The 14,425-nt window shown below is 37.8% G+C and overlaps 1 protein-coding gene across 1 annotated transcript; it reads left to right on the forward strand.

Annotated features, from left to right (window-relative positions):
• Window positions 1-6,197: 6,197 nt before the first annotated feature.
• Window positions 6,198-11,240, forward strand: chmp3 (charged multivesicular body protein 3). Its single transcript, XM_066670510.1, has 6 exons — window positions 6,198-6,327; window positions 6,988-7,048; window positions 7,240-7,419; window positions 7,625-7,746; window positions 8,002-8,116; window positions 8,335-11,240. Exons 1-6 carry the CDS (start codon window positions 6,283-6,285, stop codon window positions 8,472-8,474), a joined length of 663 nt encoding a protein of 220 aa, XP_066526607.1. The 5' UTR covers window positions 6,198-6,282; the 3' UTR covers window positions 8,475-11,240.
• Window positions 11,241-14,425: the final 3,185 nt, after the last annotated feature.

Genomic DNA, 14,425 nt, shown 5'->3' on the forward strand with positions numbered 1-14,425 from the left:
TACAAACACATATCTGTAACAGTTCTATTGTTCCTACTGAAAAAATCACAAACAATACAATAATAATACCAACCGTATTATTAGTTGATTGCTACCAGTACTACTTTCAAAAATATGATTCCTACATAGCAGCTTTAATTTAGAGTTTTTTCTAAACGTCTAATCCACCATTATCACTACGACTACTAGCAGTACTAACACTATTATTACCATAGCTTCTACTACTACCGCTGCTATACTCCGACTACTACCACTTCTACTAATAATAATTTTACTGCTACTACTGCCACTTCATAACTACTGCTACAGCTATTACCATTAACTCGAATACTACCCTGATAGCAAGGAGACGGCGGCCCACTGTTGGCCCACTGAGGGCAAAGTTGGAGGTCCATTAGTCTTTTGCACAGCGTTTTCTGGGCGGGCCACTGCTGATTAAACAGACTTTTAGACAAAATTCCACATTGTAGCACTTTTCCACTCACAGTCCAATTTACATTTTTTCCTTGATTAGGTTCTCTTGTTATTCTTTATAAATAAGATTCCTAAATAATTTTAATCCAGCACAGTGTCAACATTTTTAGAATAAGCATATATTTTTATCATAATCATAATCGTATATTTTATAATTATATCAGGCTTATACTCATTATTATATCTCTCATAGTTGTTGGTAATATTTGTATTAGTTTGTTTTCCAGAATAAAAGTCTGTACAGGACAGTAATCTGAGTGGTCCAATGGTGGACCAGCAGTGGTCTACAGTCAGTGGTGTGCCAGCCTTTTTATGCCAGTGGACCAATATATGCTCGCTTTACTGACCACTACTGCTACAACTACTATGACTACCATCACTACTACAACTACAACTTCTATTAATGATAATAATAATAATGCTGATATACTCTAGAAAATGTTGCCTGATCTATTATTTTAGCATTATTTTTAATGGTTGTTATTCAAGCAATACATGAGAGGCAGTTTGAACATGAAATATAACTACTAGTGTACTGTGGTTAAACATCAGTACAGTCCTAATATTTAGCTTTAAAGTACAAACCTCTATTGTAATATTGAGATTATGCCACAGTTCTGTTCGACCTGCTTATTGTTAGATTTTTAAAGTGGACAGATATGTTTTAATCAACATTCCACAAAGTAAAATATTTACATTCTCTCATTTTGGTTTTTGAAATGGCTCTGCTCGAGATTCCTAGACCCTTGGTGCTATCCAGCCAACTGGCACATTTGCACCAGTGTTGATGGGAACCAAGGCTGTGTCACTTAAAACTTCAGTCTACCATAACCAGGACAGCAGCAGAGCCATAGATAAACGAACAGAGACAGAAAAGTGTAATGGTGTGTCCACTGTTCACAGTAGATTCAGATCATAGTAAACATGCCTTGACAACAGTGCCAGAAACATCAGCCATAGCAGTTTTTATTTTCTTGCAAAATACCTTTTCTCTTTTCAAGTAAGAAAGTAGATAATGGGTCCACTGCACTGTAACTCTTTCATCTGTGGAGATTTAGCTTGACACACTCACAGACATCAACATGTTTCATGCTCTGCCCAGGCATCCCCACCTCCTACCCCCTACTGTTTTATAATGCTGGTGTCATTGCTAGATTATATGTTTGTGTGTAGCAGAGTAATGCCTGAAGAGCTTCAGTCAGAGTGCCATTATTGTATAGTTCTGGCAGTCCTGGAATGTCACACTGCCAGTCACGATGCATTTTTGGGAATTATCTCTGGTTTAATTAAAATAGTAGCAATAAAAATAAACAGTATAATAATAATAATAATAATAAGAAAAATCCTAACAATTACAATATGGTCTTACACTATGTGTTAGGACCATAAAAATATGTAGACTATCACAATATATTCAGAACACACTAACCTTTTCTTAATATACAGTTTGAGGCTCTACATCAGTCATGGCTTAGGCAACTTTTATTGTTTGTGTTTTCATGTCTGTAAATACAGAACTACATGCTGCATCTTTAATAAGAATTTTTCTACTAAGCATAGCCTAGAGCGTTGTTTCTGATCTCTGGACCAGGAGTACAGCTCTGTATATTCCAGTGTCTCCCTACATGCAACATTCCTACTCCAGTTCATAACAATGTCTCCCTCAGTTGAAGTGCTTCTGTGCGTACACAGGAAAAACAAAAATGTGTAGGACCAGGGTTGGGAAACTATGGCATATAGAAATGCCTAAACCTATTGATAATGTAGATAATGCAGTATGTTTCAGAATTAACAGCTGAACATTTTCCCCATTAAGAGCTAAAAGTTTCAGCTGTTAATAAGTATTATTTTTCTTTATATATTATTTCGAATTTTTTTGAATATTATTTAGAATTTTCTAATCTCACATGAACATTGTTTTCGGTTTATAATACACTATACACTTATTTATTTTCTGTTATACTTTCAAATGATCAGACATTTATTATATTCCTTTGGTTATGGAGCAGGAAATATAAAGCTGGTAATCCCTCTTCATTTTAGTCTTCAGAGAGCCCAGACAATAGGTCTCACATTCCTAATAAGTTTCAGACACACCTTGGCCACCTAAGAACAATGTGGCAACGTCTCAAATGAGATAAAATGTTACAAAATTATATGGTCTAAGGGTCCCACAGTGGTGGTTTTTAAATATGAATCCCTTCACAGAAATGGCTTATAACTCATATTTAACACATTCCTGTTCTTGATATAAACGACATATTGGGTCCTTGTATTTATTATTAATGAATCCATGGGTAAACATTACCACATCTAATTGTGACATGGTGATAGTCATTGGTATCAAGCATTCATTCATTCATTATCTGTAAGCGCTTTTCCAGTTCAGGGTCGTGGTATTTCCAGAGCCTACCTGGAATCATTGAGCACAAGGCAGGAATACACCCTGGAGGGGGCGCCAGTCCTTCACAGGGCAACACACACCCTCACACATTCACTCACACCTAGGGACACTTTTGAGTCGCCAATCCACCTACCAACGTGTGTTTTTGCACTGTGGGAGGAAACCGGAGCACCCAGAGGAAACCCACGCAGACACAAGGAGAACACCCCAACTCCTCTACTCTGAGCAGGAATCGAACCCACAACCTCCAGGTCCCTGGAGCTGTGTGATTGCGACACTACCTGCTGCACCACTGTGCCGCCCTGGTACCAAGCAAAACAGCAATAACAAAAATAATGTATTTAAGAGGCTTTAAGAATGTTGCTGCCACACAGCTCTAGGGTCCTGGGGTTGTAGGTTCAATACCTACCTCTGTCTGTGAGGAGTTTGGTATGTTCTCCCAGTGTCTGTATGGGTTTCCTTCAGGTTCTCCAGTACCCTTCCACCAAAAACACATGCTGGTAGCTGGATTGGTTGCACAGATGTGTCCATAGGTGTCAGTGTGTGATTGGCTGAGTGAACTAGCAGGGCATCATACACTAACATAGTCACCAACTAAACACTAACAGGAATTAAAATAAATAAAATAAAATAAAATAAAATAAAATAACCAGGTTGCTAGTAGTGGGTGGCTGGAGAGGGGTCCTAGCTATTTAGGGAAATTATCATCAACTAAAGCGGTTAGAAAACGTGGTAAATTAAAGAAAAAATATAGCCGCAAGCGGCAAATAATAGGGTTCTCGCATAATGGGCAGTTTTGCAGGCCATAGGCCCAAGCCTTTAAACGATCATTAAATACATTCCAAAGAGTTAATGTATTCAGAACAAAGTTTACACTAGGAAAATGTGTCAACAAGGTGTCAAGTTAAACAGCGCCCCCTATATGAATTGTCATGCCATCTCTGAGGTGCTACTTTTAAAATCATGTCCCTAAGTAGAATCTGAAATTTGAACCCGTTTGATTAAAGTACGAAGGAGTTACAGACATTCATGTGAAATATGCGATAAACCAAAGAGGTTCATTTGCATATTGACGACCATCTTGAATCAAAATTACAACATTATTTGGATAATTACTGAGGGTCTGACTCATGCGAACATTTTGGCACCAAGCTCAAAAGAATTGGATAAAATTTCACGGACTAGTTGACAAAAGTAGGTTTTAAGCTAAATGATCCAAATGGAAAAATAGTTTGGCTTAAGCCAAGGAATCAGGGGGAAAAAAGGTTTTGTCTCTAAGCCTCACGGTGTAGGAGAAATACTCAACACGTTTCACTTTGCTATAGGGCCACCATGAGGCGAAGGAGTGTCATTTACATTGGCTGAGTCATTTCACACCTGCTGTACCTTGCTGCCAAGTGTGGTGTTTCTGAGCCTTAGGGTCTTTGCTCCACGTTGCATTTTGCATAATACCTCAGATCCAGTGTAGTTCAACAGAACAAACAGTTCAACAGTCTTAGACTGCCATCTGCTGGTGAGAAATAACTACTTTCCCATATTTTTGCTCTGCAATTAATGATAGGAATGCATATACAAAATTTTTAGGGTGCATACTGATATGTGGATATTTACCTAAAATGGTCATATGTGGTATCAGCCGAATCCTAAAGACCTGAACTATGATAAATATCAATACAATGTTGAACTTTCATCACTATGTGGCTTGCAGGCCCCTCCCAATAACAGAGTTCCAGCATGAATTCTACAAATCACAAATGCACCTACATCTCATAAACTCTTTCCCCAAAAATTTCAAAACTCCACATGCTTGATCAGTATGAGGATCATATGACATGATTAAATTGTGGTGCCACTGCAATCCTAGATGGCGCTATAACACATAAAAAGCTAATTTAATCAGTTATTGTCTAATTGTAGCGCCCCCTTTTGGTAGATTGGTCATGCTGTTTCAGGGTAAGGCCCTACATAGGTCTGTCAAGTCTGGTCTTGATTGGGCTTAACTTGTTTAAGTTATAGCTGAAAGAATTTATAAAGTTCTGCACACTTCAATTAATTGAAATATTTTGGCAACAGTTTGTCCAAATGTTGAACTTTTTTTGATAATTATTTACCAACAGCTTCTGCAGATTCCAGCAAGGTCAATTGTTTGGGCATAAAGTGAAATTCCAGGGACTAGTTCATAAAGCTTCAATTTCAAACAAGTGGCCATTCGAGAAAATACGATGCATTTTTGACAACACTTGCAATTACAAATTTATGAGGCCCTCTGCAGAGTATAAAGAGAAGCAAACTGTGTGTTAATACGCTTAATATTCGCTGAAATATATCATATTTTCTTGATATAGCGCCCCTACTGGCTATGTTTACAAAAAATTTTATGCACTTAGGAAGTGACATACCATTCAAATCTCATGCTGATTGGACCTTGTTAAAGTTGTCAAACAGCTGCTGACAGCTTATAGCCTTGCCCACAGAAGCAGCATGCCAAATGGCGGTCCAATCCACCTTGCGGATGCTGAGATATAAACTTGTGGTCTTTACAGCGCCACCTAGAGAAATATTGGCTCCTCCTTTGACATGCTACCTCAGAATCATGTCTGAAAGTAGAATCTGAAATTTAAACACATTTGAGTAAAGCATGAATTTGTTATAGATTTTTAAGTAAAACATAAAATAAGCCAAAGAGGTTAATTTGCATATGGCGGCCATCTTGAATCAAAATTACAACTTTTTAAAGATAATTGTTAAACTTCAGACTCTTGTGAACATTTTGACACCAAGCTCAAGAAAATTAGACAAAAATCTACGGAGGAATACGCAAAAGTATGTATTGCAAATTATGAATAATAGTAAAAAAATCTAAGTGGGCGGAGCTTAGTGGTTGTATCGATCTTTTTGATTCGGCAGGACCCAAGGAATCAGGAAAAAAAAATCGTCTCTACGCCACACGGGGTGGAAAATCTTTTAATGAAAGCATTTTCTTTCGCTGTAGCGCCCCATTAAGGCCAATTGGGCTGATAGCCGGACCGACTACTACCTATTGACCGAGTCTCAAGTCTCTAGGCCTTACGGTTGGGGCTGTGCGATTCGTTTTAAGGCAGAAATAATAATAATAATAATAATAATAATAATAATAATAATAATAATAATAACAAATTAAAAAAAAAAAACAGAACAAACACAATAGGGTTTCAAGCACTTCGTACTCGAACCCCTTAAAAAAACAACCAAACAAAAAATAACCCCCCAGAAAGACTGGCGTGACGTCCTGTGTCGCCTGCTTTTATTTTGAAACGGGCTGGAACAACAAGACTGTTACGCGATTGACGTGGAATGGGGAAGTGGAGTTGTGATGTGATTTTAGTTGCTCTCGTCGTCGTTTATCTTTAAACTGAGGCTTCGCAATGGGGCTTTTCGGTAAAACTAACGAAAGACCGCCTAAAGACCTGGTAAGGGAATGTGTGAGCGGCGTCTGAACGCTCTGTAATGCTGTTAATAGTAGTCTATAGACTGTAGCAGGGAGTGTTATTTAGCTACTTCGTCTGCTAACGTAAACGGTCTTAAGCGAAGACAGTGACTGAGAGAATTTTATTTCTGATATAAATACACATCTCCTTAAAGCAGTATTAAGCACTGTACTGTGTGTCCTATATGATATAATGTATATATCACTATATATCTTACTGAGCGGCTGTCAGATCGAATTCTTAAATTTGGCTGGCTAACGCCTAGTTAGACTGCTAGCTAACTGTTTAGTCTCCTGTGACAGGTGGACTGGTAAGCTAACGTTAATATTGGACACTGGGATTTGAGGGCGAGCTGTATTCACACCTTTATTTATTGTAAACTAGAAACCACTAATAAGTTGTATGTAATAAAATAATTATTCGTGCATCATTACAGTACAGCGTTACTAATTTTGTTTGAAAAGATTAATATAGAAATATTTCTACATTTAAAAATGTGCAGAGTTACCATATTCTCATGCTTTAATATGTTATTGGTCATTATTAAAAAAGAAGAGCAGTACCATTAAGACTAACAGTTTAATTCGGCCACAGGTTGGAGCTTTGCAAATTAGTAATTCTAACTTACATTCTCCTTCACAGATCAATGAATGGTCACTGAAAATAAGGAGAGAAATGCGTGTAATTGACAGACAAATCCGAGGTACGTGTTTAGACCACCTCACATATTGGAAATATTTCTCCAAACTCGTATTAAACATTTTCCAAGTAACTATACAGATTCCTTTTTGGTTGCAGATTATTCTAATTTTAACTCGACTGTGAATTTGTTTTTGGATTTGATGCCTAACATTTTTATTTTCCTTTTTTTTTTAAATTGTTGTTGTTTTCAAGACATTCAGAGGGAGGAGGAGAAGGTAAAGAGATCAATCAAAGATGCAGCCAAAAAGGGACAGAAAGATGTGTGCATCATTCTTGCCAAAGAGATGATTCAGTCAAAGAAGGCTGTCAACAAACTTTATGCCTCCAAGGCCCAAATGAACTCTGTGCTCCTCAGTATGAAAAATCAGTTGTGTAAGTATTGATAAATTTTTATGAGCACTGTCTTCAATAAGTTGCTGGGCTGATAAATAGTAATTATTTCTGCCAGTGTTGTACAAATATGTCTTTTAAAAGCTTGATTACTTATCAGTGGTAAGTAGGAATAACCTATTTTTTCACATCCCGAATCCTTTGTAGTCATCAAGCCTATTGTTTCTGTGTTTATGTATTCTGACAGCTGTATTAAGAGTGGCTGGGGCATTGCAAAAAAGCACAGAGGTCATGAAAGCCATGCAAAGTCTGGTTAAAGTCCCAGAGATCCAGGCTACCATGAGGGAACTTTCAAAGGAGATGATGAAGGTTTGAACTGCTGACAAAATTCCAAAATGGTAGACATGAATATCATTTATATTAAATAGTCAGGATCCAGCACATATATAAGTGATTTTGCTTACTCTACCCTTGTGATTTATTCATGAGCTTAATTATTCTGAGAAAGGATAGTTGTCAAACTTTGTGACAGAGATGGGCACCCCTGTCGTAAAGCTACTACACACACATGTTCACATGGGATTTGATTTTAGATATTTGACTCCAGCTGTATGTGATCTTTAGGCTGGAATCATAGAAGAAATGCTGGAGGACACGTTTGAGAGCATGGAAGATGGGGAGGAAATGGAAGAAGCTGCAGAGGCTGAGATTGATAGGATCTTGTTTGAGATCACAGCTGGTAAGAAACTAGAGACCAGGAGCACAGATTTAATTTTTTCCTGATAAAATACATACTACCTTCGGCAGGCTTTTTATGTTACCATATTTGGAATTAGAGTTATGTTACTCATACATTCCTGATATTTTAAAGCCTATATTTAGGCATGCATTAAATATAAACAGTCATCTAAGCTATCAGCATCTGATGTCAAGTGTTTTTGTTTTGGTTAATTTTAGGTACACTTGGAAAAGCTCCCAGCAAAGTCACAGATGCTCTTCCTGAACCAGTGCCCGAGGCTGGAGCCACAGCAGCCTCAGAAGATGAAGAGGAGGACATTGAAGAAATGCAGTCCAGGCTAGCAGAACTGAGAAGTTAGAAGACAACTCTAAGACTGCATAGGCATAGATCTCATTATACTGAATTGCTTTCTCCTTTGTTGTCTCATTTTCTCAGCTGTCTCAATAATAATTTCACACAGAAAATGAGACGAAGGGAAACGTGAGTTCAGAACTTTGCTTCACTTATATACATATGATCAAAAAGTGAGCAGTTTCTTTTTAAGTAATTCCATATTCAGTCTATGTCTATGCCTATATCTGTACAAATTGGCCACGGATCTGTTTCAGTGCAGTCATCTTGGTGATGGTCTTGCCCTTCTGTGTTTGTTATTGTTATTGTAGTTTCACAAGCCTTATTTAGTGTCTAAAGTGAATGCTGCTTCTCTCTACAACAATTTACAAGTTTGGCTTGATTAAGGAGGAGGAATTCATGATAGACATTGTATGCAAATACTGTATAAATATTTAGATATTGATAATTGTATTTACATCAATTTTGAATTAAACCCACCACAATATGTCATGGGCTCAGTGATCTGGCTGGTAGCAGGATTTATTAAATCCATTGAATTTTGTTGTGTATTACAACTAGGCCCATGCTCCAGAGCTAGTGTTTAGGAAGGATGTCAGAGTTGAAACTCCATTAACTCACTGTAATTTCAAATGCAGACTTTTGCACTTAGGAATAAAGTTTATTGTTAAAATTTCTCATGACCACTCCAAAAATCAGAATTGTTTGCTGACCTAATACAAGGGCATAGAATTAGCATGGATAGAGGGGACGTGTCCCCTACCAATATCCAAGGATTGTCTTGTATTGTATTAATTAATTATTAATGTATTGTCTTGTATTAATTCAGCGATGGAATTGTCCCTACCAATAATGGCTGTGCCTTTCTCTGCTGTCACACGAGTCTCTAGTTTGGTTGTTAGCAGCGCCAAAACTGGAAGGAAAACTTTGCAGTCATATATCAGAGTCTTACTGTGCAAGACTCAGGTGCAACATGTTTGACACATTGGGTGTCAAGCGATTGAGGATGGCAGCAAAAAAGAAGTTGGACATGAGCTATTTTTCAAAGAAATATGTAAGTCACTTAAAGTCAAGTTCGCTAATGAAATGAGTCCACCATAATAACAGCAGGCTAAAATCATCTGTAGCTATGAATAACATGGTTTGGAAATTAACTGCACAACCAATTGTGAATTGTCAGTTCTCTTACAGTGTTGTTTTATGATGGAGCAAAGAGGGGGAAAAAAAAAACAGGCAATAGGGTTGGTGTGGGGGTGGGCGGGTAGTAGATTCATAGGTCTCCGCCAATGTCAAGAGCAAATCTACACCTTGACATATTTGTATTGAAGTTTCCAGGAAAAATCCTGGCTGGTAAAACCCAAGATTTTAGAATATTACACCTGTGTTCATTGTCTAATCCTCAGCAAATGTTTTAGGATTTTTACTGTTTATAGATGCAGGACCATGAGTCGTTCCTCGCTATGATGTGACGACTGACTGTTATGTGTCTGTAATGGGCTCATTTGCGGGTAGACGTTGATGATACTCCTTTTGCATTGTGTCTCCTCGTAGTGCCTCATGTTGAAAATGACTCATAACTCTGACCTTAAAATTTGAGTGTGTTCCAAACTTATGCTACAGTTATGTCCTTGTTTCTGTTTCTTTTCTATTTGAACACATTTCAACTGTGTTCTTAAATCAGCTCTACATATTTTTATAGTTTTATTGTTAAATATATAAAACCTATTAACACTAGCAGTGACCCTATTGTTATGTAAGACTGAGTTGCTGATTTTTCCTCAAAAGCCCAAAAATACAATGTATTCATTCAGCACATGTTGTATAGAGCGTCTTTGGAGCCGTCTATTTTGGGACTTCTTACAGAAATTTGTAAATTATATCACACTTATGGACGTCCTTTGTCTTTTTTTTCTTTTATGTTGGATGGCTTTATGAGGGCACTGCAACCTTTAAATGAAGATGTATATTGTTGCTGTCCAATTAAAAACATGTAATTTTATTTTTGTGGATATTAGTTCACTACATCATATGAACACAGCAGCTGTCCTTCACACTGTCAGAATTTCATGATGAATGGACAAGTAGAAATGCTCCAAAATTACTTTAAAATTACCAAATTACAATGAAGTTTTTATATTGAATTCCATTGAAAGTTAATAAGGATTTTTCCTTATCCTGTCAAGTTCCTATGTTGAGAGATGCATGTTTTTCAATGTAGAGCAAAGATATTTAACTAACTTCTGGGCAGTTCCCCTGGCTTCAAATATTTTATAAAAAATTTAGTCTCATAAATTTGATCGTGATTCATTGTTTTCCTTAAGCTAATATCACCGTCCATGATGGATGACGAGTTTTCTACATTCCAATACAGTAAATGTAAAATGAAAACTGGTTTTGTGTGTGCACAAAATGGAGGAAAGTGTAGAATATCATGGAAAAGTTGATTATTTTCCATAATTCCATTCAAAAAGTTACTTTCATAGATTCAGGGCCCACAATTTAAACGATTTCAAATGTTTATTTTCACATAATTTGGGCTTCCAGCTCATAAAACCCACGAAAACAGGATTTCAAAATATTTGAACACTGTGGAGAAATCAGCCTGAATTTTGCAGGGCATGAATGTTTTAAACCGAGTGTGACACACTAATCATGTACTAAACTCAAAGCACCTGTACAGGTTTCCCCAAGTGTCATTAAATTGTTTCAGTTTGGTTCAATTGTTTAAGTTTGGTTTAATATGAGGAAGACTGCAGACATAACAACTGGCCAGAAGACCATCATTGATACCCTCCATAGGATGGGTAAGCCACAGAAGTTCATAGCTAAGGAGGCTGGCTGTTTACAGAGTGATGTGTCCAAGCCTATCAATGAAAAGTATTGTGGAAAGACAAAATGTGGCAGGAGAAGATGCACCAGCAAAAGAGATGACCGTGGGCTTCAATGGATTATCAAACAGAGAAGATTCAAGAATCTGGCAGAGATCCAGAAAGTGGAATGAGGCTTCAATAACCACCATATTCAGATGCATCCGGGAGATGGGCTACAACTGTCAGGTTCCTCTGGTCAAGCCACTTCTGAGCCAACGTAGGACGCGTCTCAGCTGGGCCAAGGAGAAAAAGGGCTGGAGCGTTGGTCAGTGGTCCATGGTCCTCTATTCCAATGAAAGTAAAGTGTGCCTTTCATTCGGGAATCAAGGTCCAAGGGTTTGGAGGAAGACAGGTGAGGAATAGAACCCAAACGGCTTGGGGTCCAGTGTGAAATATCCACAGTCAGTCATGATTTGGGGTGCAATGTCTGGTGCAGGTGTTGGTAAACTGCTTTCTTAAATCCAAGGTCACCACAACAGTCTACCAGAAGGTTTTAGAGGACTTCATGATTCCTTCTGCTGCGGCTATGTATGGAGATGCAGATTTCATTTTCCAGCAGGACCTGGCCCCTGCCCATGCCGCCAGAAGCACCAAAGCCTGGTTTGATGCCCGTGCCATCACAGTGCTTGACTGGCCAGACAACTCACCGGACCTAAACTCCATTGAGAATCTATGGGGAATTCTCAAGAGGAAAATGAGGGCCACTAGACCCAACAACAAAGAGCTGACAGCAAGCACCAAGGAAATCTGGGCTTCCATAACTCCCAGGTAATGCCACAGGCTGATTGCCTTAATGCCATGTCGCATCGAGGCAGTGAATAAAGCAAAGGGATTCCCGACCAAGTATTGAAGATTGACATATCGTTTTGAAAGTATTTTGATAGATTTGATATTTGATATTTTGATAGATTTGATGTGATCCTAAAATTTTTTCTGCAAAAACTGAGTATTAGTTTGGGCTGATTTCTCCACAGTATTCTAATTTTTTTAAATCTGTTTTCATGGGTTTTCTGGGCTGGAAGCCCAAATTATGTGAATATAAACAATTACTTGAAATTGTTTAAATAGTGGGCCCTGCATCTATGATCTTTGAAAGTTTAACTTTTTGAATGGAATTATGGAAATTAATCAACTTTTCCATGATATTCTAATTTTTTGGAGTGTGTGTGTGTGTGTGTGTGTATGTATAAGTATGTATAGGTTCACTTGCAGAATTAGTGTAGAATTATACGTATTTTAATTATTTAAACATTCTTGGACATTAGAATGATATTTTTGTTCCAACTGCCCTTCACTGTACCAAAAGCAGTCCTAGAAAAGACATTAGTGGACAGAGCTAATATTAAATGTGTAGATGCAGGATCAGTAAATATACACTTTGCCGTGCTGTGTATATTCATTACACTCATAAACCATAAAATTGTGTCCCCCTTCTTGTTTCTGCACTCATTGTACATTTTTCAGCTCCATTTACCATACAGGAGCACTTTGCAGTTCTTCAGTTACAGACTGCATTCTCTCTCAGGTCCACCCTGAATAGGTATTTGGCTGGTGGAGCATTCACAGCACTGCAGTAATTTTAAAAATCATGGATTTGCCTCTAACTTTCAAACCTTTCATCATCCCTCAGCTGTTACAATTAGGTAGTAACATTTAAGGTGTACTTTTGATTAATTGGGTTCTTATAACTCACATGACCCACTGGATTTATTTGCCCCTGTGTCAGGTAACCTGAGACTGTCTTCACTTTTTGTGTATCTTGATAGGTCACATCCACAGAGAATCAGCTTTTCATGTTTCTTTAAACAACTATGGGTTTTCCTTGTTGCCTGTAAGTGAAAGCACCCATATTCTATCAGGCTGATTACACATTTTCTGTACAATTGTCTTCTAATGGAGGGCTGTGGCTTCTACAGTGACTAAGGGCTTTAAAAAAACTCCCTCACAACTGACTGCCAAATGGCATTGGCCATTCTTAAAGGGCCCACATAACAAAGTTTAATATAATCCAAAATTCACCCTGTTTGCACATAAAAAAATGTATTATGTCACAGAAATATTAGACTTATTTGCAGCTGCTATAAGCTAAAGAGGGAGAGGTTTCCTAACCTCCTCCAAAAGTTACATAGTGCAGTTTCTGCAGTGTTGAACCTGGAATAGCAAGGACAGAGGCTTTATTCTCCTATCGCAGGAAAGGTGAAACATTACAATGAGCCTGAAGCTGTAATTTTAAGGTAATAATAATATGTAGTGTTCCGTAAAAGATTTTGCATATTATTCTGATACACTATATTTTTTGTAAAAATCCAGTGCTTGTAACTAGTCTGGGCTCTGTAAATGAGAAACAATTAGTGGCTCAAACAGAACACCAAAACTACTCCAGGCAATCAGGAACAGGGGGTGTTTGTGCTCCTACACAGGATGGGGGGGGGGGGGGGGGGGGTAGGAGCAATGTAGATTAGAAATTGCACATGATGACTGTGTCTGCGTCATCCCGTGTGTGCTGCTAAGGTGGTATTCAGAGAGGGGAAGACACACGCTGTGTCTAAAACTGTGCCCTATTCACTATATAGTGCACTATTTTGGGGTTCTGCCCTCCTGAATTCAGTTCTCTATATTAATGCACTATATAGAGAATATTGAATAGGGAGCCATTTTGGACACAGGGACAGAATCATATGTGAATCATATATTTGTACAAATATAAATATTGAATGAAGATTTGAGAATGTTGCTCTGTTCCTGCTCCATAAAACACAGTCGTCACACAGACGCAGTAAATTACTTAAGATAAAAAACTCAAAATTCAAGAAACCTTGGGGTGTAGCCTGAAACTGACCCTATTGTGTGGGTTTTGGCAAAAGTGGACACAATTATTAGTCGATGAATGGTGGTTGTTCACTGTACTTTACGCAGTTTAGGCATCACATGAGCATCGTGTTCTTTTTGCCCTTGTGTTCTAGTTCCAGTGCTACAGTCAGCTTTTAACCCAAATATAAACCTACGATTTTCGACATAAAGAAAACCTGTTTAACCCCTAAACAATAAATTATTCTTCAACTGAATTAAGTATAGCCCTGTGAAGGAC

The sequence above is a fragment of the Hoplias malabaricus genome, chromosome 1 (genome assembly GCF_029633855.1).
Source record: "Hoplias malabaricus isolate fHopMal1 chromosome 1, fHopMal1.hap1, whole genome shotgun sequence".
NCBI lineage: Eukaryota > Metazoa > Chordata > Actinopteri > Characiformes > Erythrinidae > Hoplias > Hoplias malabaricus.